A 26559-nucleotide genomic window follows, 5' to 3' on the forward strand; every position below is an offset into this window, starting at 1 on the left:
GGCCGGATCATTCGTTATTCTCACTGACTACCAGGCCCACATGTCTCCCCAATCTCTCTCTCTCTCTCTCTCTCTCTCTCTCGCACACACACACACACATGTGCGATGGGGAAGACGACATCTCATGGCTTATGGGGCTTTGAGATTCTTTCACCATAGCATAACGCCGCTAAGGGTGTGCGCGGCGGTGATTTGGCATGGAGTACAATCACAAATGAAGGTGGAAGCGTGAAGCCAATGTGGACCTTACTCAAGTACAGCATGTCGCGATTGGTGCATATGATGGGAAGAACTTTCGATCTATTCATCAACTATCAACGTAGTACAAAGAACACTAGAAGTAAAAAATCACATTAAGGTCCATAGACCACCTAGTGACGACTACAAGCACTGGAGTGAGCCGAAGGCTTGCCGCCATCATAGTCCCTCCCTCATCAGAGTCGGACATACCTTGTTGTAGTAGACAGTCGTGGTGTTGTCGTGCTAAGGCCCTACAGGACCAACGCACTAGAGCAGCAACCGTCGCCGATGAAGAGAAGCATAGATAGAATGGATCCAACTTGTAAACACAGATGAACGAAGATCAGATCCACGTGGATACACCAAAGACGAACGCCAACTGATTGAATTCCGCGAGATCCGCAGGAGACAAGCCTCCACACGCCGTTCGACGATGCCAGAAGCACCGCCGGGATGGGGTCTAGGCGGGGAAAACCTTATTCCATCTTCAAAAAGTCGCCGTCGCCTCGCCTCTTTAAGCAGAACACAAATTCTAAAAAAATCAAAAAAATATTAAAAAATAGAGCCCTCCAGTCGGCATGGATCGGGATCCACCGCACCTTCATGGCCCTAAGGCCACAGAGACGAGCAGACTGGCGCGGGCGCGGGCGGAAGGCACACGAAAGCTAGTAGCTAGCCCTCTGCGCGAGCGGCGGCGCTGTTACGAGCTTTCATCCTACTTATTACTTCTGGTCCTAAAGAAAATGGCAAACATTAACTAGCCCTTCTCCTAACATGCAAAAGACCCGTAGCTAAATATTAGTGACCATAAATATTTTGATAAAAAATATGACAACTAAATTAAAAACTTTTATATGATTTATTGTATTTAGTTGTTGATAAAGTAGATCTTTAATTTTCCATGCATGTTGAGGTGGATATTTTGCATGTATGTTTTTGGAATTGGTAAATCTCCATCGACTGAGACTTATACTATAATCGTGAGATCTTACATGAAGATCCATGTAACTTTTTTTCTTTTTCTTTCTTCTTTCTATATGTTGTGTCACTTGATTAAGATTTTGTTAAGTCTCAGTAGAGATGTAGCCATCCCTTTGTTTACATGATGAGATGGCATGTGTGCATGCATGTTGATAGGATTATCTATTTAGATATAGAAGATACTGTATATGGTATATATGCATCAACAAACGGTAGGAGTATAGTCTTTGTTCTAGCAACATGACTGCGCAAGAGCAACCCGGCCATTTTGCGACCGAGCCACGTCCCACGACGATGCACGAGAGACGAGCCGGCAGCGCGCGCGCGCGCCGATGAGCTCACGCAGCTGCGTCACGGCGATGACACGCCCCGACGTCGGCTCGCGCGCAGGGACACACATCGATCTACCATGGCGAGCCCCTCCCCGGACGCGCCGTAGCTCCACGTTCCCCGCCGCTTCCTCCTCCGTCGCTCTCGCGGTCTCGCTCGCCTTTCTCCAACTCTTCCTCCCAACTTCTCACCGCGCGCCCGCCGGCTGCACCAATAAAAACTTGAGCCGTGCGCGGTGAGCAAGCCCTGTTCTCCAGACCCTCTAGTAGCTCGCAAGCTAGCATGGCATCTTGTGGCGGCGCGGGCGATGACGGCGGCCGCTCACCCCCGGCGGTGGTCTACGACGACCTGGTGGAGGTGCGCGAGCACGCGGCGACGCTGCAGACCATGCTGCAGGGGTCGCCAAGAGTGTTGGACATGGACGCGAGGGAGCTCGTGAAGGGGATGATGGCCAAGCTGTCCAGCGCTATGTCGGTGTTTGGCTCCACCAGCGGCGGTGTGGAGGCGTCTTCTGGGAGGAAGAAGAGATCAGCCACGGCGTCCGGGCCGCACCGCCGGAGCACCTCCAGGAGAAGGTGATCAAAGAAAGCCTAGCTATACCTCGTTTCACTAGAAAAAACACCACAGTATGCATGCGATCTAACAAATTATTATCGCCTCCAACTATCTACTCCCTCCGTTTGGAATTACTTGTCGCGGAAATGGATATACATCCATTTCCGCGACAAGTAATTCCAAACGAAGGGAGGGAGTAGTATTTTATAAATTGTACTACTATTAATTTGGCGGCCTAGCGGGGGAACTTTAAGCGCCAATGATCAGTGGGCGAAAAGTATAGGCTGCTTCTGATGACCTGACCAAGTTCGTTGTTGTTTTTGTCAAAAGTAGATGCTGCTATAAGATTACTTGGGCATGCACGCATGCATGGGTCTATCAAATCATATATACTGTAGTTGTTAATTAATCATGTCTCTTATGCATGGCAGGTCGAAGAGCCCTTTCATCAGCATGGTCACTGCTAGGACGCTCAACGATGGCAAGACATGGAGGAAGTACGGCCAAAAATATATTCATGCCTCTACTAACCCGAGGTACATATATGTCTTTTCTGTTGTGCTGCAAATTAATTTGGAAGGAAAGGGAAAAAATGAGGTAGTATGAATGCAGAACCGAAAAAGACACTTGCCAAGTGGTTAATTTGCTAGTTGAGCTTTTTAATTTTATATCCTTTGTGGTAAGTTGAGCTTTTTTATTAGCTAGTTGTTCTTGTATATATTGGAGTATTATTAGCTAAGGCTCTAGCTAGCTAGTAGAGTTGTAGCTAATTTTTTCCGCAAAAAAAAAAAGAGTTGTAGCTAATTTGCATATGCACAATGGCACATCCAGGAGCTACTACAGGTGCTCTCATAAGCCAGACCAAGGCTGCCAGGCCACGAGGCAGGTCCAGGAATCCGAGTCCAACCCGTCGGAGTACATCATCAGCTACTACGGCCAGCACACCTGCAAGGACCCTTCCACGTTTCGATCACTCTTCATCCAAGGCGCCGCCGACGCTGCCCCGCCAGCAGACTGCTCAAATCTCATCAGCTTCACGTCGATCAACGGCGCGGCTGCGAGCACGAGCACGAGCGCTTTTGCTCATTGTGTCGTGAAAGAAGCGGTTGATCTTCATCCGATGCTTTCCTCCCGCTTCTCCAACTACAGCTCCTCGCCGCCGGTGCAGGAAGGTGTGTCCAGCGGCTCGCCGTCGCCGGCTGGCCACGGGAAGTTCATGCAGTACGCCGGCGGGCAGCTCGTCGACGTTATTGACCAAAGGACGTCGCCGTTGACCGTGGGATCAGCGCCGGCGGAGTACTGGCCGGTGGCGGGGGATGCTGGCGCGGGCATGGACAGCTTCCCTTCCTCGCCGTCGCCGAGCAGCCTTGGGTTCATGTCGGGCTCGTTAGGGGGCTCATTTGGCAATAGCATTTACGACGACGACCTGTTCGGCTTCGATTCCTGACCAAGGTTGTGAACCCATGCATATGCATGCATCCATGCAAATTGGCCCATTAACACACGGCGCAATTTGCATGTCTGGGGTAGTAGTAATATTTTATTATGAAGGTATATTGTGTATGCACGTATATTGGGCATGTGGATAGAAGGTAATATGTACTGTATTGGATATCATGTGTAAACATATAGGAGTAGTACTAGTACTAGGTTGTATGTAGGTTTGCCAGTACGACCTTAAATTATGGGTTTTATTAAATTTTGTTTAAATAATATTAGAATGTTTTATCACCTTGTGTCTGCATAAAAAAGTGCATATATCCCAATACTCATGCCTTGCACAATAAGAAAAGGTACTCAATTCTCTCTTGTCCAAAATAAAAGCTTTGCAATTTTTACTGTTAAGCCAAGTGGCAAGCCTCGTAATCTATCTCAATCAACAACTTCAATGGTGAAATCAATATGATTTCTCTATTATTGGGAAAAGCACAACAAGATTATTTTCGAGGAACCTCAACAAGCAGGAGCACTTGAATTCTATTGAAAAGGAGAATGGCTTTATTTATGACAAAATTGGTTCTGAAAAGTTATGCAGTAGTACATAAGAGTAAGATTTCTGTGACAAAAATCGGACCAAAGGCATTACAAATTTCCAATTTATGGAGATGAAAGCTTGATCTCAGCAAGATTTAAAACCCATACTTTAGTACTCAATTTTTTGTGAATAAATCACTTCCATTACTTAAACAGGTTCATTACAGTCCTGCTGACACAGCATGTTAATCTCATCAGGTACACCTCTTAACCACACAGCAGTTTTAGGAAGAGAGAAGGATTTTGCGCCCTAACTAGTACATTAAACAATTGCACATGGTTTGACAGTACAACCCGGTTTGTAGCAATCCTTTACAGCCTTTCAATTAAGTTACTGGTATATGCCTTTTTTTATTAGATAATGCATGTCACTAAGCTAACCCTTGAAACCAGGACACTGCCAGACAAGGGTCTGCGTCCATGCTTGGTTGGACCAATGGATATCCACGTTGGCCTAACGACAACGAAAGTTGGAAAATGTTTTCTTTGCTTCTGGAGTTATTGTCATGCCAACTTTCCAAGTCTTTCACTCCAAAGACTTTGGCTATGCCACATGTATAGTACTGTAAAAACTAGTGCAATTGGCTCTACCATTCGACACATGGCGCCAACCATTTTCACATAGAAAACGAAAGCAAGACCTCATGCATGCACTTGTTCTCCAGGTGATAAGCTCACGGAAATAGAAGCAAATAACATGTGTAGCTTCTTCAACATCATTTTTTCTATCTTACGTTGCTCGAAAACCAAAGCAATGAAAACTACTTGTCTGGTCACCACGAGTGGTCTCAAGTTCTTATCAAATCAGTCCAGTTACATCCAATTCTTATCTGATTACTTTACATCTAAAAAAAGTTGAGTGCTCTTTTTCTCCCTTGGCGTATATTCCAGATATGCTACCAAGTAAAAGTCGAGCTAAGCTTCAACACCAAAGACTAAAGTCTAAAGAAGATGGTACTTTCATTTCATGGAGAAATTTCAACTATATATACCTCCGAACATTCCCTGTCTTAGCTAGCGCTGATGGGTCTAGCTTTCTGCTTTTCTGCATGTGAATCTGGCTTTCTGGTTCGGTTCATTAGCTGTCCTTAAACTAAACTATAATCAACTAACTCACTATCACGTACATGCACTAATTAAAGCTGTCATAATGCGACAAATGTTTACTTCCAAATCGCATGGGGAAATGTCTTAGCCTTCCTGTCAGTAAATCTATCAGCTCGGATATATACCGGCCAAGTGTTGTCGTGCTTGTTTATCTGCAAATCGCAAGTGGCAGTTACTTTTTAGGTTGAAGATTTTACGTGTGGATCAAAATCACCTGCCACACAAGTAGAATATAACATGTGATCTTGTCTTGGTAAATAAATTATTCCTTGATCGGTTCATAGGCACCATCAAAAGGGAAAAGATTGCCTCCAAGATGTGAGACAGACATTATTGAAGCCGCTACGATGATCTCCAATCCTTCGGGGAACAGATCACAACATGCCACCATCATCCAAGAGATTGCCGCCAATATGAGATAATGAAGAGATGTAGTGATTAAAGCTATTAGGAGAGGATGTAACCTTGTTAGCCACCACTTAGCTTAGTTGGGTAGATATGAGATGAAGACGGACGTATGGCTACAGTCAGGCACTGAGAGGGTTGTAAACTTGTGTGGACTGGACTGGCGCGGTCCAGATTAATTAATACAACATTTTTCCCTCACAAAAAAAGATGTGGCAACAAGTGCTTCTAAAGTATGGTGCAATAACTAATCTTCAGCTGATAGGTATGTACACTGTTCTTAGGTAGATTTATTTGCTGAGTAAGCTCAAGTAGAGCATGCCACGATTGGTGCATATGAGGTGGTAGTCATGGTAGAGAGCAAGGAGTAACCCATCCGCGGAGGTGTGGCCGACGGTATGCATGGGGGGCGCAAGAAGATCGAAGGTGGTGGACGTCAAAGAGCTCTCTGATGTTGAGGTTGTTGGAGAAGAAGCGGTCCTCTGCTGATTGAAAGGACCTCAACAAACAACACCATGATATGTCCATAACTGCAAATAGGAACGACATGAGTTATAAATGGGAACAAGATTAGAACTATATAGCCACTTAGAGATAAATATTTAACTTTAAAATGCCTGGTAAAGCACTCTCTCTCTCTCTCTCTCTTTATGTGTGTGTGTGTGTCACACACACACACATGTGCGTCGGGGAAGACTAACATCGCAGATGCACATGTGCTTATAGGGCTTGAGATTCTTTCACCATAGCACATCACCACTGAGGCTGCAGCGGTGATTTGGCATGGAATACAATCATGAAGTAGGGTGGGAGCGGCCGAGCGGGAAGCCAGTGCCGACCTTGCTCAAGTAGAGCATGCCAGGATTGGTGCGTATGAGGTGGTAGTCATGGTAGAGAGCAAGGAGTAACCCATCCGCGAAGGTGTGGCCGACGGTATGCATGGGGGGGGGGGCAAGAAGATCGAAGGTGGTGGGCGTCAAAGAGCTCTCTAATGCTGAGGTTGTTGGAGAAGAAGCGGTCCTCTGCTGATTGAAAGGACCTCAACAAACAACACCATGATATGTCCATAACTGCAAATAGGAACGACATGAGTTATAAATGGGAACAACATTAGAACTATATAGCCACTTAGAGATAAATATTTAACTTTAAAATGCCTGGTAAAGCACTCCCTCTCTCTCTCTCTCTCTTTATGTGTGTGTGTGTCACACACACACACATGTGCATCGGGGAAGACTAACATCGAAGATGCACATGTGCTTATAGGGCTTGAGATTCTTTCACCATAGCACATCACCACTGAGGCTGCAGCGGTGATTTGGCATGGAATACAATCATGAAGTAGGGTGGGAGGGCCGAGCGGGAAGCCAGTGTCGACCTTGCTCAAGTAGAGCATGCCACGATTGGTGCGTATGAGGTGGTAGTCATGGTAGAGAGCAAGGAGTAACCCATCTGCGGAGGTGTGGCCGATGGTACGCATGGGGGGCGCAAGAAGATCGAAGGTGGTGGGCGTCAAAGAGCTCTCTGATGCTGAGGTTGTTGGAGAAGAAGCGGTCCTCTACCGATTGAAAGGACCTCAACAAACAACACCATGATATGTCCATAACTGCAAATAGGAACGACATGAGTTATAAATGGGAACAACATTAAAACTATATAACCACTTAGAGATAAATATTTAACTTTAGAAAATGCATGATAAAGCACTCGACATTGATGATCTTTACATCTGGGCATTGTAATCAACTATATCTTGAAACTTAGTAAATATGAGACCATATAAAATCTAGCACACACAACACCAAATATAGTATTGGTAATGATAGCAATGGTATTAATATGATTATATAGGTGCCACAAGAAGTAAAAATAGAATACGATTGGAAAGTCAAACAAGATGGCACTTTCCACCATTTACATGCACATCCTATTTCTGGCACAGTGCGGTGAATAGAAAGTACACCCCTCCCCCCACAGTGCTGCTTTCGCCCAGCTCATGTGCGGAAAGGCAGCGGGTTTGTTGATTTGTTTCTCCGTTCTTTCCCTTTTTTCCGCCGGTTATTTTTGTACAGGGTTTAGGCTAGATTTTTTACTTTTTTAGATATTCCATTTTTATTTTTCTCTGTTCATTTTTTTCTTATCTTCTATGTTTTACTGTTTTTATATATAATTTTCTTATAACATGGGAATAATTTTCTAAAAACATTCATGATTCTTAAAAAACATGATGTGCCATTTTTAATACACGGTGAATAATTTGAAACACTTCATGATCTTTTTGTAGATAAATTATCATTTTTTAAATGCATGATGAACATCTTTCAAATAAATGATGATCTTTTTAAATTACCAACGAATATGATATTCAATCGTGATATCTTCTAAATTGAATATATATTTTCATTTGTGAACGTTGTTGAAATTAGTGAACATTATTAAAATTCGCATAAAAGTTTAAAAAGTGAATCTTATTTAAAATTCAAGAATATATTATCCACCATGGGAATCCTCGGAATGGGCTGCGTCCCACTGTAACGTGTGAGAGCGCGTTACCAGAAAACCGTATTTACCGCACACTACGGCAAATAGTCAGGGCTTCGCACAGGGTTGCCCCGACTGGGCCGACGCATTTTCGTTTTGTTTTTGTTCTATCTGTTTCTTTTTACTTCCTTTCTTCAAGTTCCTTTTTTATTTTATTTGTTTTAGTAATTTAAAAAATATTAGATTTAAAAAACATTTTGAAAAAATGTTCCTGTTTTCAAGTTTTGTTCAGAAATTTCAAAATTAGTTCCAAAATTCATAAAAGGATTAGAACTTTTTTAAAATGTTCTTTTTTTAAAATTTGTTTAGAATTTGAAACAATGCACATGTTTTCGATAAGTTTCATATATTCAGAAAGTGTTTGTGTTTTTTGAAACTTTTCATAATTTCAAATTACCCATTTTTATAAATAAGTAGTAAATTCCAAATCGTTTGCATTTTCAAAAACATTGGAACTATAAAAATTAGATCAAAATTCGAAAAATGTTTATACATTTTAAAAAAGTTCAAAATTCCGTTCGGATTGTTTAAAAAATGTTTGGTTTTATAAAAAAAATTCTTTTAAAAAACTGTGCACAATTTTCAAAGAAATATTCAAAATATCCAATAAGTGTCTGGATCTGCCACATAATTCTGTTCTTAATATTTCGTGTATTCATTTGCCACTTATACTTGTCAGGTCAACTGGCAAGCAACACATGTACACACACATGTGGTCAGGAGTTTGATTCCTGGTGGAGGCATTTTTTGTTTTGAATTTTTACATCGCGATGTATTGGTACAGGTTGTGCTAGCCGCAATGCCCGCCAACGGGCCGGCCCAGTCGGGGGCTCTGCGGGTGCGTCGACGCCCTATTTGTCGCAAAATAGTACTCCCTCCGTTCCTAAATGTAAGTCTTTTTAGGCATTTCAAATTACTACAACATATGGATGGATGTAGATATATTTTAGAGTGTAGATTCACTCATTTTGCTTCATATTTAGTCATTTGTTGGAATATCTAAAAATACTTGGGAACGGAGGGAGTATGACATATCGGAGCTCCCCGCGTTACCCTCCTATCTGGCACCCTAGAAATTCATATTTGGCGCTCACTGCATAGAAATGTCAAGCAATCGCACAAGGCATCGTTCCCATGGGCTAAACCTATGTATCGACATGTACTAGTCGGTTTTCTTCGTTCACCATTTTTTGCCTTGATTCTATTTATGTGTTTTATTTGTATTTTTCTTCTAGTTTCCTTTTTAATTTTGATATTATATTTTTCCTATTGGTTTTTCCACATTTTTTATGTTAATAATATTCACAGATAGAAAAAATCTTGAATTTCAGAATATCTGCTGAAATTTTGAAAAAAAATCACAATTCTGAAAATTCTCACCAAATTTAAAAATGTTTACAATTTTTGAAACACATATTAAAAGTGTTCACACTTTTTTGAAATGTTTATTTATTTAAATAATTTTTGAAATACAAAATCAAGAAGCTGGTTGAAAAAACATAAAACCGAAATAAAACCAAATAAATTTGTTAGAATAGTGATGTAGAAACTAGTGAGCGACACAATTGGGCCAACGTATATAGCGGTCACTTTGTGCGTAATCTTCTCAACAACTAGACGATACCCTCATGTTACCGCGGAATTGAATATATATTTTGTAAATATTGCGTGACACTAATTCAATCCTTACAATTTAAACTACTAGGTGATTTCCCCACGTGTTGCAGCGAGAATTTGAAGATTAATTTCAGATGTATTACGTATGAAGAAATGATCCAAATCAGGAGCTACTATTTTTCAATGTAAAATAAAGAGTATGCATGTGGTTTGCATGGAGTTGCAAAATAGTATTAGTGAATGCTGACATGACACAATTGGTGAGGCGGAAGACCATATGTTGAGAGAACTAGATAATACCTCGCGCGTTGCTGCGGGATATTTGCTCTGTCTTTTGAATGCGTGTATATTAAAAAAATAAGAAGGCAATGATCACACTTAGAAAAAAGGCATGATACCAGGCAAGGAATTGCTCGAATAAAGTTAAAGAATCATTGCCCATGATGAATTAACACTTTTAGCAATTAAATGGTATTACTCAAATTTTACACGTGGCAAATTGGGAACTCGCAAAATACGGTTACCACATTATGGATCTTAAAATTTCTTATAAAAATATGCAATAAAAAAGTTAAAGCGATTTCACACCGAAAATTAATGTCCACACATACAACGGGGGTGAAAGTACAATATATTCAATGGAAAGAAGTAATAAGAAGTTGCATAGTTGATCAGTTTCTGATGTGGTCATGGATTCATTCCGATATATGCAAATATATGTTGGGTGCGCCGAAGAGATAAATAATCAACTGAATAATCAAAGTACCTACCTGCAAGTATATGAGACAAAAAGCAATTATATTCGCATTGAAAATTAATGTACACACACTTAGTTGAAGCATCAACTTAATAGTCAAAGAGCCTACCTGCAAGAATATATATGAGACAAAAAGAATTGAAAAGCAACTTCGACGGAGATGAGATAGACCACATTAATAGTAGTGCTCCCTTTCCTGAAACAAATTTAACTGCGTGCAAGTATATATCGACTTACAGATCTATCCATCTCTTGTGGGGAAAAATTATTTTCTTGAATCCAAAAATTGCTTACCACTGTCATCAGCATGATGCACTTACCTGTCCATACAACACAATTCTAAAAACACAAAAGGAGTTTAGGGTAGGACGCGGAGTATGTGAGCGCGGGCTCACAGGCTCTCGGTATCAGGCCCGTTCAGAATAGCTGTGCGATTCGGAACATTCAATGCAGCAGTCTGACAGATGGGCCATGTGGGGAGGGGGGGAATTAGGGTATACGCCAATATACAGACCTGGCAGATGGGCCATGAATGGACGGAGGGGCGGACGGCGTCGAGGGAGATAGCCTGAGCCGTGGCTCGAGGGGTGGCGGCCGTTCCGATCCGTGGATCAGGTCCGGTGGTTTCCGCTAGCCTCCGGCAGCGCGCGCAGTTAATGCAGAGGGTCGGCTGGTGGGCTGGTAGGTGTGGTGAAGTTGGATTTGTCTTCCACCCCAGGCAAGAGAAAGGGTGGAGTGGTTGACTGCGGCGATCAATATTGCTTGTCCGGCGACCTCGCACGCGCTCCGGTGACCATGGAGTTCTTGCTGCAGTCGATAAACAGGTTAGAATCTGCTTCATTAACCATTATGTACCAACGCTTTTGACTGTGGGGTTGGGCGGTCCGATCTAGAATATGGCGCTGATAAGTTTGTGTCAACGACCCATAACTCTGCTTGAGGAGGTGAATGATAATAACAGCGCCATGGAGCCTGTGCGGTTCCCAGTCGCCGCCGCGGCGGAGGTTGAGCCTCCAGCACCGGCCGCTTCAAGTGCTGACGCCCAGATCTGTCTGCCGGAGACAGAAGCTGTGGACATGCCACAGTGCTCCGAGCACTCAATAGAGCAAATGGACCCTAAAGCACCAGGCTGGACCCAAAGGTATTCTGAACTATGGCATTTTAATTCCATGAGATCTCATTACTGCATTTTTGATAGCAGAAACTAAATGATTCCGTAAGCATGCTCTGAATGATTCAGTTACTATAAAGTTGAGGTCGCCGTAGACAGGATGAACTGAATAAGTTTACATATCGAAGTCCCTTACATGGAGATGCGTTTACAGAATTGTGTATTTAGGTGCAAAGGCTTGAAATATATAAGCATGTAAATATGGAGCCTGCGAAATTGCAAATAAGTTAATTGATTCATGACAATGAATGTTTAAAGGGTCATTTGTGATCGTGGTTTCATGGGTTACAATTGTTGTATTCCCTGTAATATTAGACTCACCACCTGATTGTTTACTCTGATCTCAAAGCAGAGTGCGTGTAGGTGCCGCCGCTGAAGGCAGGGCCCCTTGCTCGGACAGGGTCACGGCACTGGAGAAGACTGTGAGAGAGTTTGCGGAGACTCCAGGGGACATAGTGATCGTCCCAAAGATTGGGACAAGTTTCGACAGTCTAGGTGAAGCTTACGACTTTTACAACCTGTACTCATGGGAAAAAGGATTCGGGATTAGATATGGGAAAAGCAGATTAAATGTGAACCGGACAAAGTGCATGCAAGAGATCGTATGTGGATGCACGGTACAGCCAATACTTCAGCATATTTTGATAAACATGGCCTTTTTCCATGCATTCTAACTGAATATGATGCTCTGTTTATTTCTTCAGGGGAAGCCGATTGTTGAAAATACTCGTTCTTGTCGATGTGAATGCCCAGCCCTCATGAGATTACTCCGATCCAAGGACAACGGGTGGTACATAGCTGAGCATCGAGATGTGCACAACCATGCTTTGACACAAACCTACGGCCAAACAATACACTGGCCGTCACACAAGCATATTGATGTCTACAGCAGAGACCTGGTCAAGCAGTTGCGACAAAACAATGTCAGCCTCGCAAAGGTGTATAGCATCATTGGTAGCTTCTTTGGGAGGATGGAGAATGTACCATTCACGAAAAGAGCATTGAGAAATTTATGTGGCAAGATTAGCCATGAGCAGTCCGAAGATGATGTCAGGAAAACAATGGAAGTGTTCCAGGAGCTGTGTTCAAAGGATCCACAATTCACATACCGGGTTCAAGCTGACAGTGAGGGCAGAATAAGCAACTTGATGTGGGCTACTGGCAACAGCAGGCTGCAGTACAACTTCTTTGGAGATGTAGTTACATTTGACACAACTTATCGGACCAACTTGTACGACATGCCGTTTGGCTTGTTCGTTGGGGTTAACAGCCATTTTCAGATCATCATACTTGCGGGGGTGCTAGTTAAACACGAGACAGTGGAGACATTTGAGTGGGTATTCTCGGAGTTTGTTAGGATAATGGGTGGCAGGGCGGCGCAAACAATCCTGACTGGTAAGGGACTTTCCTTATTATTTAGTTTGGTTGGAAAGTATCTTGTTAATTATGCAAGTTTGAACATGAAAAACTAATGACTGTGTGATTCATAAAATGCAGATCAAAACAGGGCGATGGAGGTCGCAATTAGTAATATGTTGCCTGACATGGCTCACCGCTGGTGCAAGTGGCATGTGCTTAAGAAGGCAAAGGAATCGCTCGGCCCATTATACTAAAAAAAGTGATTTCCGACCGGAATTTCACAACGTTGTCAATCACATGTTAACGATAGATGAGTTTGAAGAAGGTTGGAAGTACCTCATAGAGAAATACAACTTGAAAAATCACGATTACATGACCAACTTGTACGAGATACGTCACAAATGGGCAAAGCCATTTTTCAAGGGTGTATTCTGTGCAAAGATGATTAGTACCCAACGGAGTGAAAGCGCAAACCAAATGTTGAAGAACTACGTGCCTCCTGGATGCCCAATGCATATGTTTGTTAGGAAGTATATGAGTTTAATCTTTGACAGGGAGTCCGAGGAAAATTACGAGGAGAAGCGGACAGCAATCGTAAGAAGTATCCAAAAATTAAAAGACATACTACTGCCACTTATGTATAGGCGTTGAATTGTGAACTTATTTATGGATGGTTTGTTTTGCAGGGGAGGCCGCTTATGCGAGCTAATATGGCAACCGAAAGGCATGCTGGGCAGATATACACCAGAGCCATGTTTGAACAATTCGGTCATATACTGTACGAGTGTGGTGCATATCAAGTGGAAGAGATCGAAAAGGGTAAAGAGTATGTTGCAATACATACAGATGCTGCGCGGAGGGAGAAATGGTGCAGAACTTCATACAAGGTGTCTGTGCTTGATGGAGGAGAAGAATTTGACTGCGAGTGTGGTCAGTTTGCACACATGGGGCTGTTGTGCAGCCATATACTGCAGGTGAAAAAATATATGTGATATTATTTGTTGCTAATTGTTAGCTGGTGAATTGTATCAAACAAGTAATTCCGATGTTCTATTGCATACTGCAGGTGCTTGACTTCATTCGTGTGACAGAAATACCAAAGAAGCATATTGTGAAAAGGTGGACAAGGGATGCAAGAGACATACTTCCAACACACCTGGTGCAGTACCAGAAGGACAATGCTCAAGAGAACCCATTTAGTTTCCGGCACTACAATATGTACATGCAAGCTATGGAGCTTGTCCGGATGGGGGACTCAAGTGTGGCAGCTTACAAACGTGTGGCAGCTTGCCCATGATGAATTAACACTTTTAGCAATTAAATGGTATTAAGTGTGGCAGCTTGCCCATGATGAATTAACACTTTTAGCAATTAAATGGTATTACTCAAATTTTACACGTGGCAAATTGGGAACTCGCAAAATACGGTTACCACATTATGGATCTTAAAATTTCTTATAAAAATATGCAATAAAAAATTTAAAGCGATTTCACACCGAAAATTAATGTCCACACATACAACGGGGGTGAAAGTACAATATATTCAATGGAAAGAAGTAATAAGAAGTTGCATAGTTGATCAGTTTCTGATGTGGTCATGGATTCATTCCGATATATGCAAATATATGTTGGGTGCGCCGAAGAGATAAATAATCAACTGAATAATCAAAGTACCTACCTGCAAGTATATGAGACAAAAAGCAATTATATTCGCATTGAAAATTAATGTACACACACTTAGTTGAAGCATCAACTTAATAGTCAAAGAGCCTACCTGCAAGAATATATATGAGACAAAAAGAATTGAAAAGCAACTTCGACGGAGATGAGATAGACCACATTAATAGTAGTGCTCCCTTTCCTGAAACAAATTTAACTGCGTGCAAGTATATATCGACTTACAGATCTATCCATCTCTTGTGGGGAAAAATTATTTTCTTGAATTCAAAAATTGCTTACCACTGTCATCAGCATGATGCACTTACCTGTCCATACAACACAATTCTAAAAACACAAAAGGAGTTTAGGGTAGGACGCGGAGTATGTGAGCGCGGGCTCACAGGCTCTCGGTATCAGGCCCGTTCAGAATAGTTGTGCGATTCGGAACATTCAATGCAGCAGTCTGACAGATGGGCCATGTGGGGAGGGGGGGGGGGGAATTAGGGTATACGCCAATATACAGACCTGGCAGATGGGCCATGAATGGACGGAGGGGCGGACGGCGTCGAGGGAGATAGCCTGAGCCGTGGCTCGAGGGGTGGCGGCCGTTCCGATCCGTGGATCAGGTCCGGTGGTTTCCGCTAGCCTCCGGCAGCGCGCGCAGTTAATGCAGAGGGTCGGCTGGTGGGCTGGTAGGTGTGGTGAAGTTGGATTTGTCTTCCACCCCAGGCAAGAGAAAGGGTGGAGTGGTTGACTGCGGCGATCAATATTGCTTGTCCGGCGACCTCGCACGCGCTCCGGTGACCATGGAGTTCTTGCTGCAGTCGATAAACAGGTTAGAATCTGCTTCATTAACCATTATGTACCAACGCTTTTGACTGTGGGGTTGGGCGGTCCGATCTAGAATATGGCGCTGATAAGTTTGTGTCAACGACCCATAACTCTGCTTGAGGAGGTGAATGATAATAACAGCGCCATGGAGCCTGTGCGGTTCCCAGTCGCCGCCGCGGCGGAGGTTGAGCCTCCAGCACCGGCCGCTTCAAGTGCTGACGCCCAGATCTGTCTGCCGGAGACAGAAGCTGTGGACATGCCACAGTGCTCCGAGCACTCAATAGAGCAAATGGACCCTAAAGCACCAGGCTGGACCCAAAGGTATTCTGAACTATGGCATTTTAATTCCATGAGATCTCATTACTGCATTTTTGATAGCAGAAACTAAATGATTCCGTAAGCATGCTCTGAATGATTCAGTTACTATAAAGTTGAGGTCGCCGTAGACAGGATGAACTGAATAAGTTTACATATCGAAGTCCCTTACATGGAGATGCGTTTACAGAATTGTGTATTTAGGTGCAAAGGCTTGAAATATATAAGCATGTAAATATGGAGCCTGCGAAATTGCAAATAAGTTAATTGATTCATGACAATGAATGTTTAAAGGGTCATTTGTGATCGTGGTTTCATGGGTTACAATTGTTGTATTCCCTGTAATATTAGACTCACCACCTGATTGTTTACTCTGATCTCAAAGCAGAGTGCGTGTAGGTGCCGCCGCTGAAGGCAGGGCCCCTTGCTCGGACAGGGTCACGGCACTGGAGAAGACTGTGAGAGAGTTTGCGGAGACTCCAGGGGACATAGTGATCGTCCCAAAGATTGGGACAAGTTTCGACAGTCTAGGTGAAGCTTACGACTTTTACAACCTGTACTCATGGGAAAAAGGATTCGGGATTAGATATGGGAAAAGCAGATTAAATGTGAACCGGACAAAGTGCATGCAAGAGATCGTATGTGGATGCACGGTACAGCCAATACTTCAGCATATTTTGATAAACATGGCCTTTTTCCATGCATTCTAACTGAATATGATGCTCTGTTTATTTCTTCAGGGGAAGCCGATTGTTGAAAATACTCGTTCTTGTCGATGTGAATGCCCAGCCCTCATGAGATTACTCCGATCCAAGGACAACGGGTGGTACATAGCTGAGCATCGAGATGTGCACAACCATGCTTTGACACAAACCTACGGCCAAACAATACACTGGCCGTCACACAAGCATATTGATGTCTACAGCAGAGACCTGGTCAAGCAGTTGCGACAAAACAATGTCAGCCTCGCAAAGGTGTATAGCATCATTGGTAGCTTCTTTGGGAGGATGGAGAATGTACCATTCACGAAAAGAGCATTGAGAAATTTATGTGGCAAGATTAGCCATGAGCAGTCCGAAGATGATGTCAGGAAAACAATGGAAGTGTTCCAGGAGCTGTGTTCAAAGGATCCACAATTCACATACCGGGTTCAAGCTGACAGTGAGGGCAGAATAAGCAACTTGATGTGGGCTACTGGCAACAGCAGGCTGCAGTACAACTTCTTTGGAGATGTAGTTACATTTGACACAACTTATCGGACCAACTTGTACGACATGCCGTTTGGCTTGTTCGTTGGGGTTAACAGCCATTTTCAGATCATCATACTTGCGGGGGTGCTAGTTAAACACGAGACAGTGGAGACATTTGAGTGGGTATTCTCGGAGTTTGTTAGGATAATGGGTGGCAGGGCGGCGCAAACAATCCTGACTGGTAAGGGACTTTCCTTATTATTTAGTTTGGTTGGAAAGTATCTTGTTAATTATGCAAGTTTGAACATGAAAAACTAATGACTGTGTGATTCATAAAATGCAGATCAAAACAGGGCGATGGAGGTCGCAATTAGTAATATGTTGCCTGACATGGCTCACCGCTGGTGCAAGTGGCATGTGCTTAAGAAGGCAAAGGAATCGCTCGGCCCATTATACTAAAAAAAGTGATTTCCGACCGGAATTTCACAACGTTGTCAATCACATGTTAACGATAGATGAGTTTGAAGAAGGTTGGAAGTACCTCATAGAGAAATACAACTTGAAAAATCACGATTACATGACCAACTTGTACGAGATACGTCACAAATGGGCAAAGCCATTTTTCAAGGGTGTATTCTGTGCAAAGATGATTAGTACCCAACGGAGTGAAAGCGCAAACCAAATGTTGAAGAACTACGTGCCTCCTGGATGCCCAATGCATATGTTTGTTAGGAAGTATATGAGTTTAATCTTTGACAGGGAGTCCGAGGAAAATTACGAGGAGAAGCGGACAGCAATCGTAAGAAGTATCCAAAAATTAAAAGACATACTACTGCCACTTATGTATAGGCGTTGAATTGTGAACTTATTTATGGATGGTTTGTTTTGCAGGGGAGGCCGCTTATGCGAGCTAATATGGCAACCGAAAGGCATGCTGGGCAGATATACACCAGAGCCATGTTTGAACAATTCGGTCATATACTGTACGAGTGTGGTGCATATCAAGTGGAAGAGATCGAAAAGGGTAAAGAGTATGTTGCAATACATACAGATGCTGCGCGGAGGGAGAAATGGTGCAGAACTTCATACAAGGTGTCTGTGCTTGATGGAGGAGAAGAATTTGACTGCGAGTGTGGTCAGTTTGCACACATGGGGCTGTTGTGCAGCCATATACTGCAGGTGAAAAAATATATGTGATATTATTTGTTGCTAATTGTTAGCTGGTGAATTGTATCAAACAAGTAATTCCGATGTTCTATTGCATACTGCAGGTGCTTGACTTCATTCGTGTGACAGAAATACCAAAGAAGCATATTGTGAAAAGGTGGACAAGGGATGCAAGAGACATACTTCCAACACACCTGGTGCAGTACCAGAAGGACAATGCTCAAGAGAACCCATTTAGTTTCCGGCACTACAATATGTACATGCAAGCTATGGAGCTTGTCCGGATGGGGGACTCAAGTGTGGCAGCTTACAAACGTGTGGCAGCTTGCCCATGATGAATTAACACTTTTAGCAATTAAATGGTATTAAGTGTGGCAGCTTGCCCATGATGAATTAACACTTTTAGCAATTAAATGGTATTACTCAAATTTTACACGTGGCAAATTGGGAACTCGCAAAATACGGTTACCACATTATGGATCTTAAAATTTCTTATAAAAATATGCAATAAAAAATTTAAAGCGATTTCACACCGAAAATTAATGTCCACACATACAACGGGGGTGAAAGTACAATATATTCAATGGAAAGAAGTAATAAGAAGTTGCATAGTTGATCAGTTTCTGATGTGGTCATGGATTCATTCCGATATATGCAAATATATGTTGGGTGCGCCGAAGAGATAAATAATCAACTGAATAATCAAAGTACCTACCTGCAAGTATATGAGACAAAAAGCAATTATATTCGCATTGAAAATTAATGTACACACACTTAGTTGAAGCATCAACTTAATAGTCAAAGAGCCTACCTGCAAGAATATATATGAGACAAAAAGAATTGAAAAGCAACTTCGACGGAGATGAGATAGACCACATTAATAGTAGTGCTCCCTTTCCTGAAACAAATTTAACTGCGTGCAAGTATATATCGACTTACAGATCTATCCATCTCTTGTGGGGAAAAATTATTTTCTTGAATCCAAAAATTGCTTACCACTGTCATCAGCATGATGCACTTACCTGTCCATACAACACAATTCTAAAAACACAAAAGGAGTTTAGGGTAGGACGCGGAGTATGTGAGCGCGGGCTCACAGGCTCTCGGTATCAGGCCCGTTCAGAATAGCTGTGCGATTCGGAACATTCAATGCAGCAGTCTGACAGATGGGCCATGTGGGGAGGGGGGGAATTAGGGTATACGCCAATATACAGACCTGGCAGATGGGCCATGAATGGACGGAGGGGCGGACGGCGTCGAGGGAGATAGCCTGAGCCGTGGCTCGAGGGGTGGCGGCCGTTCCGATCCGTGGATCAGGTCCGGTGGTTTCCGCTAGCCTCCGGCAGCGCGCGCAGTTAATGCAGAGGGTCGGCTGGTGGGCTGGTAGGTGTGGTGAAGTTGGATTTGTCTTCCACCCCAGGCAAGAGAAAGGGTGGAGTGGTTGACTGCGGCGATCAATATTGCTTGTCCGGCGACCTCGCACGCGCTCCGGTGACCATGGAGTTCTTGCTGCAGTCGATAAACAGGTTAGAATCTGCTTCATTAACCATTATGTACCAACGCTTTTGACTGTGGGGTTGGGCGGTCCGATCTAGAATATGGCGCTGATAAGTTTGTGTCAACGACCCATAACTCTGCTTGAGGAGGTGAATGATAATAACAGCGCCATGGAGCCTGTGCGGTTCCCAGTCGCCGCCGCGGCGGAGGTTGAGCCTCCAGCACCGGCCGCTTCAAGTGCTGACGCCCAGATCTGTCTGCCGGAGACAGAAGCTGTGGACATGCCACAGTGCTCCGAGCACTCAATAGAGCAAATGGACCCTAAAGCACCAGGCTGGACCCAAAGGTATTCTGAACTATGGCATTTTAATTCCATGAGATCTCATTACTGCATTTTTGATAGCAGAAACTAAATGATTCCGTAAGCATGCTCTGAATGATTCAGTTACTATAAAGTTGAGGTCGCCGTAGACAGGATGAACTGAATAAGTTTACATATCGAAGTCCCTTACATGGAGATGCGTTTACAGAATTGTGTATTTAGGTGCAAAGGCTTGAAATATATAAGCATGTAAATATGGAGCCTGCGAAATTGCAAATAAGTTAATTGATTCATGACAATGAATGTTTAAAGGGTCATTTGTGATCGTGGTTTCATGGGTTACAATTGTTGTATTCCCTGTAATATTAGACTCACCACCTGATTGTTTACTCTGATCTCAAAGCAGAGTGCGTGTAGGTGCCGCCGCTGAAGGCAGGGCCCCTTGCTCGGACAGGGTCACGGCACTGGAGAAGACTGTGAGAGAGTTTGCGGAGACTCCAGGGGACATAGTGATCGTCCCAAAGATTGGGACAAGTTTCGACAGTCTAGGCGAAGCTTACGACTTTTACAACCTGTACTCATGGGAAAAAGGATTCGGGATTAGATATGGGAAAATCAGGTTAAATGTGAACCGGACAAAGTGCATGCAAGAGATCGTATGTGGATGCGCGGTACAGCCAATACTTCAGCATATTTTGATAAACATGGCCTTTTTCCATGCATTCTAACTGAATATGATGCTCTGTTTATTTCTTCAGGGGAAGCCGATTGTTGAAAATACTCGTTCTTGTCGATGTGAATGCCAAGCCCTCATGAGATTACTCCGATCCAAGGACAACGGGTGGTACATAGCTGAGCATCGAGATGTGCACAACCATGCTTTGACACAAACCTACGGCCAAACAATACACTGGCCGTCAAACAAGCATATTGATGTCTACAGCAGAGACCTGGTCAAGCAATTGCGACAAAACAATGTCAGCCTCGCAAAGGTGTATAGCATCATTGGTAGCTTCTTTGGGAGGATGGAGAATGTACCATTCACGAAAAGAGCATTGAGAAATTTATGTGGCAAGATTAGCCATGAGCAGTCCGAAGATGATGTCAGGAAAACAATGGAAGTGTTCCAGGAGCTGTGTTCAAAGGATCCACAATTCACATACCGGGTTCAAGCTGACAGTGAGGGCAGAATAAGCAACTTGATGTGGGCTACTGGCAACAGCAGGCTGCAGTACAACTTCTTTGGAGATGTAGTTACATTTGACACAACTTATCGGACCAACTTGTACGACATGCCGTTTGGCTTGTTCGTTGGGGTTAACAGCCATTTTCAGATCATCATACTTGCGGGGGTGCTAGTTAAACACGAGACAGTGGAGACATTTGAGTGGGTATTCTCGGAGTTTGTTAGGATAATGGGTGGCAGGGCGCCGCAAACAATCCTGACTGGTAAGGGACTTTCCTTATTATTTAGTTTGGTTGGAAAGTATCTTGTTAATTATGCAAGTTTGAACATGAAAAACTAATGACTGTGTGATTCATAAAATGCAGATCAAAACAGGGCGATGGAGGTCGCAATTAGTAATATGTTGCCTGACACGGCTCACCGCTGGTGCAAGTGGCATGTGCTTAAGAAGGCAAAGGAATCGCTCGGCCCATTATACTAAAAAAAGTGATTTCCGACCGGAGTTTCACAACGTTGTCAATCACATGTTAACGATAGATGAGTTTGAAGAAGGTTGGAAGTACCTCATAGAGAAATACAACTTGAAAAATCACGATTACATGACCAACTTGTACGAGATACGTCACAAATGGGCAAAGCCATTTTTCAAGGGTGTATTCTGTGCAAAGATAACTAGTACCCAACGGAGTGAAAGCGCAAACCACATGTTGAAGAACTACGTGCCTCCTGGATGCCCAATGCATATGTTTGTTAGGAAGTATATGAGTTTAATCTTTGACAGGGAGTCCGAGGAAAATTACGAGGAGAAGCGGACAGCAATCGTAAGAAGTATCCAAAAATTAAAAGACATACTACTGCCACTTATGTATAGGCGTTGAATTGTGAACTTATTTATGGATGGTTTGTTTTGCAGGGGAGGCCGCTTATGCGAGCTAATATGGCAACCGAAAGGCATGCTGGGCAGATATACACCAGAGCCATGTTTGAACAATTCGGTCATATACTGTACGAGTGTGGTGCATATCAAGTGGAAGAGATCGAAAAGGGTAAAGAGTATGTTGCAATACATACAGATGCTGCGCGGAGGGAGAAATGGTGCAGAACTTCATACAAGGTGTCTGTGCTTGATGGAGGAGAAGAATTTGACTGCGAGTGTGGTCAGTTTGCACACATGGGGCTGCTGTGCAGCCATTTACTGCAGGTGAAAAAATATATGTGATATTATTTGTTGCTAATTGTTAGCTGGTGAATTGTATCAAACAAGTAATTCCGATGTTCTATTGCATACTGCAGGTGCTTGACTTCATTCGTGTGACAGAAATACCAAAGAAGCATATTGTGAAAAGGTGGACAAGGGATGCAAGAGACATACTTCCAACACACCTGGTGCAGTACCAGAAGGACAATGCTCAAGAGAACCCATTTAGTTTCCGGCACTACAATATGTACATGCAAGCTATGGAGCTTGTCCGGATGGGGGACTCAAGTGTGGCAGCTTACAAACGTTTGACAGAACTGTTCAAAAATTGTGTATCAGAGATGAAGCCATTCACAGAAATACGGGATGGGTTGGGGTTGGAAGACAGGTTAGCTGGCAGCATGAGGGTTGTGAACATGGTACAATCAGATGGCGATTTGTGCGAGGGTGTGGATGGTTCACATATGAACTACCAAGATGCTGGCAGCAATTCAGCTAATGAGTCCGGTAATCGGATGCAGAACTTGTTAGCACCAGCCAGGCGGAAGCAGGTGGGCAGGCCGACAACAAGCAGGGAGAAGGCCCCATATGAAGGTTTAAGTAAGCGCACAAGGTTTTGCGGTATTTGCAGGCAGCAAGGCCACAAATGCACCACCTGCCCGGAACGCGGGGATGTACCAAAACAGCCACGGAAGCCAGCGAGATGCAAGAACTGTGGAGTCGAAGGTCATCGCAGGAACAACTGTCAGAAGGTTGCAGAACTGAGGCTGAGATAATTTGTATGCGGCCTGTGTGGTGAGAGCTTTGATAAGAAATACATTACTTTACAATGCATGCAGTCTGTAAAGTCTGGGTGTAAACCAGTGTTTGTTTTCGAATCCATGTAACAGAATTTGGTATGTCTGTTTGGAATGCATAGACTGAATTTTCTGAAAATGTACTGAAGGTTGTCAGTTACCTATGAGAATGGACTCATGTTTGTTTCAGAGAGGCTCCCCTTAGAATGCAGACGTCTGCTATACATGTGTGATGTTTATGGTTGCTGCCCAAGCTGGATTTCCTTGGACGGCCAATTGAAAATCAACCAGAATGTATTTTTGTGTCCATGCCATGTGTAAGCCAACCTGACCTTGCCCATGCTGACCGAGGGACAACAGTAAATGTAGTGGACACATGTCGTGCCTAACGCTGAAGCCAGCCGGGTGGGCTTCCACTTCGAAATTCAAACCTTGTGGGCGGGATGCGGGCATCCACGGCGTACAAATGGGCGAGGGGGGCCTCTTGGAGCACCTCATAGCCATTCACATTTTAAAGAGACCTGATGGGAGCTTCATCAGTTTCTCGTCCTGCCTCGTCGTTCACAGTTACTGAAGACTGCTCAAAGGGTTGCAATGGATCGATCCAGGTACATTCTCTTTTGCTTCCCCTGCCTTGAATCAAGCGTGATGGTGGGAGTAGTACTCACGAAAATGTGTTTACATTGCAGGTGGCTGCTGCATCAAAACCATCCGTTAACCAGGGAGATGGTGATCTAGATGTGATTAGCGATAACTCAGGTGGCTGCCACGGTGTCTGTGCAGGTGCGCATAGTGAACCAGATATTCGCATAGGGAGTATCTAGCTCGCATGCATAGTTAATGAATTCTTATTTGCGCGGGATAGCGGCGTGGACGAAGTACCAGTTCAAGATGAAGCAGGGGAGCTGATCCTGAACCAGAAGATTGAAGGGGGTGTAGCAGCAGAGGAAGGGTTCGGAGAGCACGACCCTGCTGCTAATCAAATGCAGTCTGCCCTAAAAGAACCCATGAAAGTCAACTTAGCAGAGGTTGGAGATGTGGAGGAGAGTAATCGGCGTATCACCAAACGTGCTAGAATCAACCCTGTATCTGCAGTGTAGACCGCATGTTGTTCATCCAGATTAGGCAAAGACGCCTTTGCCGTGCTGATGGTGTATCTACCGACTAAGTACTGTGGTCCTCTTAAGTGTGTTTGTAGCTTCCTTCCTGGTTGATGCGTGGAGTAGTTAACTAAGTAGTATGGCTTGCAGCAGTGGATCTACTTGTATGTGTTACTACTAATTAATGTGTGTCAATGTGGCTCATCTCTATTGCATGATGCTAACTGTGTTTTGGATGGGCATGCATGCCTGGTGTCATTGGATAGGCCATGATTGATTAAATTAGTGCATCCGACCCGTGCGGTGGTCCATAGTAGCCATGCAGATGGTGATTACCACGATGCATGGATTGGTTAAGCATTAAAAAATGCATTGTGCACGGGTGCTTGCATATGCATGCATTTGTCCTTACTTGGGGTTGGCTCGGGAGAAAGGTCAACAGGAGTGGTGAGGGCAGTGGAAAATATCCTCTGTCCTTGTCATGTTGCATTTTTCGAGCTGGACCCCCCACTTAGGAAGTTTCTTTATATAGGGGTACGTGCAGTGTGGGTGCTGGTCCTAAAATATACAAGCAGTATGCAATAAAGCGTGAACCCGCGGATGTTTGCAAAAAGTACGGCCAGCATGGCATGGAGATCGGCATGATTGATGCATGCAAAGTGGAACGGCGATGTATGTAGTTCACCTCATTAATCAGTTGGGTGAACGATCACTAGTAGAAACATGTTCTGTTAGACGGGGTGGCGCGTGGATATTTCCCGCCTCTCGATTCTAAAATGTGTCGTGCTGGGAGGGTTCCAAGCTGTACCTAATAAAAAACCACCTCTGACGAGCAGTAAATAAAGAGTGGGGGATGGGTAGCTGGAACAGTGGAGGCAGAGTGTGCTGGTTTTAACCCCACCCCACGGGCCGCCCCCTGCTCATTTCCACCAGCGAGCACTGTGAGCCTCTGTTCTAGATTTGGATGGTAGCAAGCAGAAAGGGGAAAGACCAGATCTGACCTGATCTCCGGTGGACAGTTGAAGCAACCGCTGCCTTTCTGGTAAGCTTGTACCCGCCTGGCTCTTTCTTCCTCATACTCTGCCGTCGGCCGTGCTCCGTCCATTATTTTCCTCTTGGCATCGGTTCTAACTTCCTTGCTTACTCCGTTGTGATCCGTCCCCTTATTTTGGTAGCTAATCTACGTGAGTGTCTTGCTCCAGTTGACCTTTTCGGCACGTACAGCGAGTAGATAATCTAGGGGCCTTCCCGTACGGCCTTGGTTCTTAATCTAATGCTAGTAGTGCTATCCAAATGGCAGGAAGAACTAACGCATCTGAATGTGTGATTGATCTTTGCAGGTCATCGGGTGATGATGGCCAGGCCTCCGAGATTGCCGAAACAACGAAAATCTGGCAGCCGCAACCGCAGCCGCGGCCGCCCAAAGAAGAGGAGCCGGCAGTGTGGTAGCGAGGAGATGGCCCTGGCCAATGCAAGGCGACGCGAGCCAGCGCTTAGATCCATGTTCGTGACCGGCCCTTTCCTAGGGTTAGGTACCTTGTTTTACCATGCAATGGAGCCAACCGGCATGGCCGGCTTGTTGACGAACAGATATGCTGGGTCTATAGATAGGGTTTTCACTGCTGACTTGATGGGTAGAGTTAACACTCGAACTAGGACATTGCGAATGCCAGATGGACAAGTTAGAACAATAACTGATGAAGATGCGGTTAGGATCTTAGGCGTACGTGGTAATGGGAGGATTGTGGAATTTGGCACACCCATGTATAGATCTACACTTGTTCAGAGAGTCAGGGGGATGCTAGGGTTGCGAGGTAGAGGAGGCTTAAAGGTCTCGGACCTAGAGTATGTCATTAGTAGGCTAAACCCATGCTGCATGAATGAGCAAGAGACCATAGCATTCACAGTTGCTTCGACTTTGCTAGCTGTGTCCACTTTGTTAGGCCCTAGACAGTTGGTTGCAGCAATACTAGAAGAGATATTGCCCATTGTCCAAGACCCATGGGCTATAGGGAAGTACAACATTGCACGGTACTCAGTCGACCTCGTGATGATATCTGCCGAAAAGTACAAGCAAACGTAGCAACTGGAGCTAAGGTGGCTATCATAGGCGGGCATTCACTTTTTCTATAGGCAAGTCATGTGATTTGGTAGCACATTGGTTAAATCTATTATTGAAAAATTATGTGCGCTAACACTGG

At 44.0% G+C, this 26559-nt stretch overlaps 6 protein-coding genes across 8 annotated transcripts; all 6 read left to right on the forward strand.

Annotated features, from left to right (window-relative positions):
- Positions 1-1829: 1829 nt before the first annotated feature.
- On the forward strand, positions 1830-3625 carry LOC123184719 (transcription factor WRKY19-like). The gene is made up of 3 exons (XM_044596794.1): positions 1830-2126; positions 2538-2642; positions 2938-3625. Exons 1-3 carry the CDS (start codon positions 1834-1836, stop codon positions 3551-3553), a joined length of 1014 nt encoding a protein of 337 aa, XP_044452729.1. The 5' UTR covers positions 1830-1833; the 3' UTR covers positions 3554-3625.
- A 7441-nt stretch (positions 3626-11066) lies between these two features.
- On the forward strand, positions 11067-13503 carry LOC123184720 (protein FAR1-RELATED SEQUENCE 12-like). Of its 2 annotated transcripts, none has more exons than XM_044596797.1 (4): positions 11067-11708; positions 12091-12355; positions 12443-13133; positions 13236-13503. In XM_044596797.1, exons 1-4 carry the CDS (start codon positions 11464-11466, stop codon positions 13349-13351), a joined length of 1317 nt encoding a protein of 438 aa, XP_044452732.1. In that variant the 5' UTR covers positions 11067-11463; the 3' UTR covers positions 13352-13503. The 2 variants fall into 2 exon arrangements, with proteins under 2 accessions (XP_044452732.1, XP_044452730.1); XM_044596795.1 differs by having other exon boundaries at positions 11082-11708; positions 12088-12355.
- Positions 13348-14409, forward strand: LOC123184721 (protein FAR1-RELATED SEQUENCE 1-like). Its single transcript, XM_044596798.1, has 3 exons — positions 13348-13691; positions 13784-14071; positions 14164-14409. The coding sequence occupies exons 1-3, from the start codon at positions 13395-13397 to the stop codon at positions 14392-14394; spliced, it is 816 nt and encodes a 271-aa protein (XP_044452733.1). The 5' UTR covers positions 13348-13394; the 3' UTR covers positions 14395-14409.
- Positions 14410-15265: 856 nt separating this feature from the next.
- LOC123184722 (protein FAR1-RELATED SEQUENCE 12-like) lies at positions 15266-17702 on the forward strand. Of its 2 annotated transcripts, none has more exons than XM_044596800.1 (4): positions 15266-15907; positions 16290-16554; positions 16642-17332; positions 17435-17702. In XM_044596800.1, exons 1-4 carry the CDS (start codon positions 15663-15665, stop codon positions 17548-17550), a joined length of 1317 nt encoding a protein of 438 aa, XP_044452735.1. In that variant the 5' UTR covers positions 15266-15662; the 3' UTR covers positions 17551-17702. The 2 variants fall into 2 exon arrangements, with proteins under 2 accessions (XP_044452735.1, XP_044452734.1); XM_044596799.1 differs by having other exon boundaries at positions 15281-15907; positions 16287-16554.
- Positions 17547-18608, forward strand: LOC123184723 (protein FAR1-RELATED SEQUENCE 1-like). The gene is made up of 3 exons (XM_044596801.1): positions 17547-17890; positions 17983-18270; positions 18363-18608. The coding sequence occupies exons 1-3, from the start codon at positions 17594-17596 to the stop codon at positions 18591-18593; spliced, it is 816 nt and encodes a 271-aa protein (XP_044452736.1). The 5' UTR covers positions 17547-17593; the 3' UTR covers positions 18594-18608.
- An 851-nt stretch (positions 18609-19459) lies between these two features.
- On the forward strand, positions 19460-22314 carry LOC123187472 (protein FAR1-RELATED SEQUENCE 7). The gene is made up of 5 exons (XM_044599344.1): positions 19460-20101; positions 20484-20748; positions 20836-21526; positions 21629-22091; positions 22177-22314. The coding sequence occupies exons 1-4, from the start codon at positions 19857-19859 to the stop codon at positions 21742-21744; spliced, it is 1317 nt and encodes a 438-aa protein (XP_044455279.1). The 5' UTR covers positions 19460-19856; the 3' UTR covers positions 21745-22091; positions 22177-22314.
- Positions 22315-26559: the final 4245 nt, after the last annotated feature.

This window comes from Triticum aestivum, chromosome 2A (genome assembly GCF_018294505.1).
Source record: "Triticum aestivum cultivar Chinese Spring chromosome 2A, IWGSC CS RefSeq v2.1, whole genome shotgun sequence".
Taxonomy (NCBI): Eukaryota; Viridiplantae; Streptophyta; class Magnoliopsida; order Poales; family Poaceae; genus Triticum; species Triticum aestivum.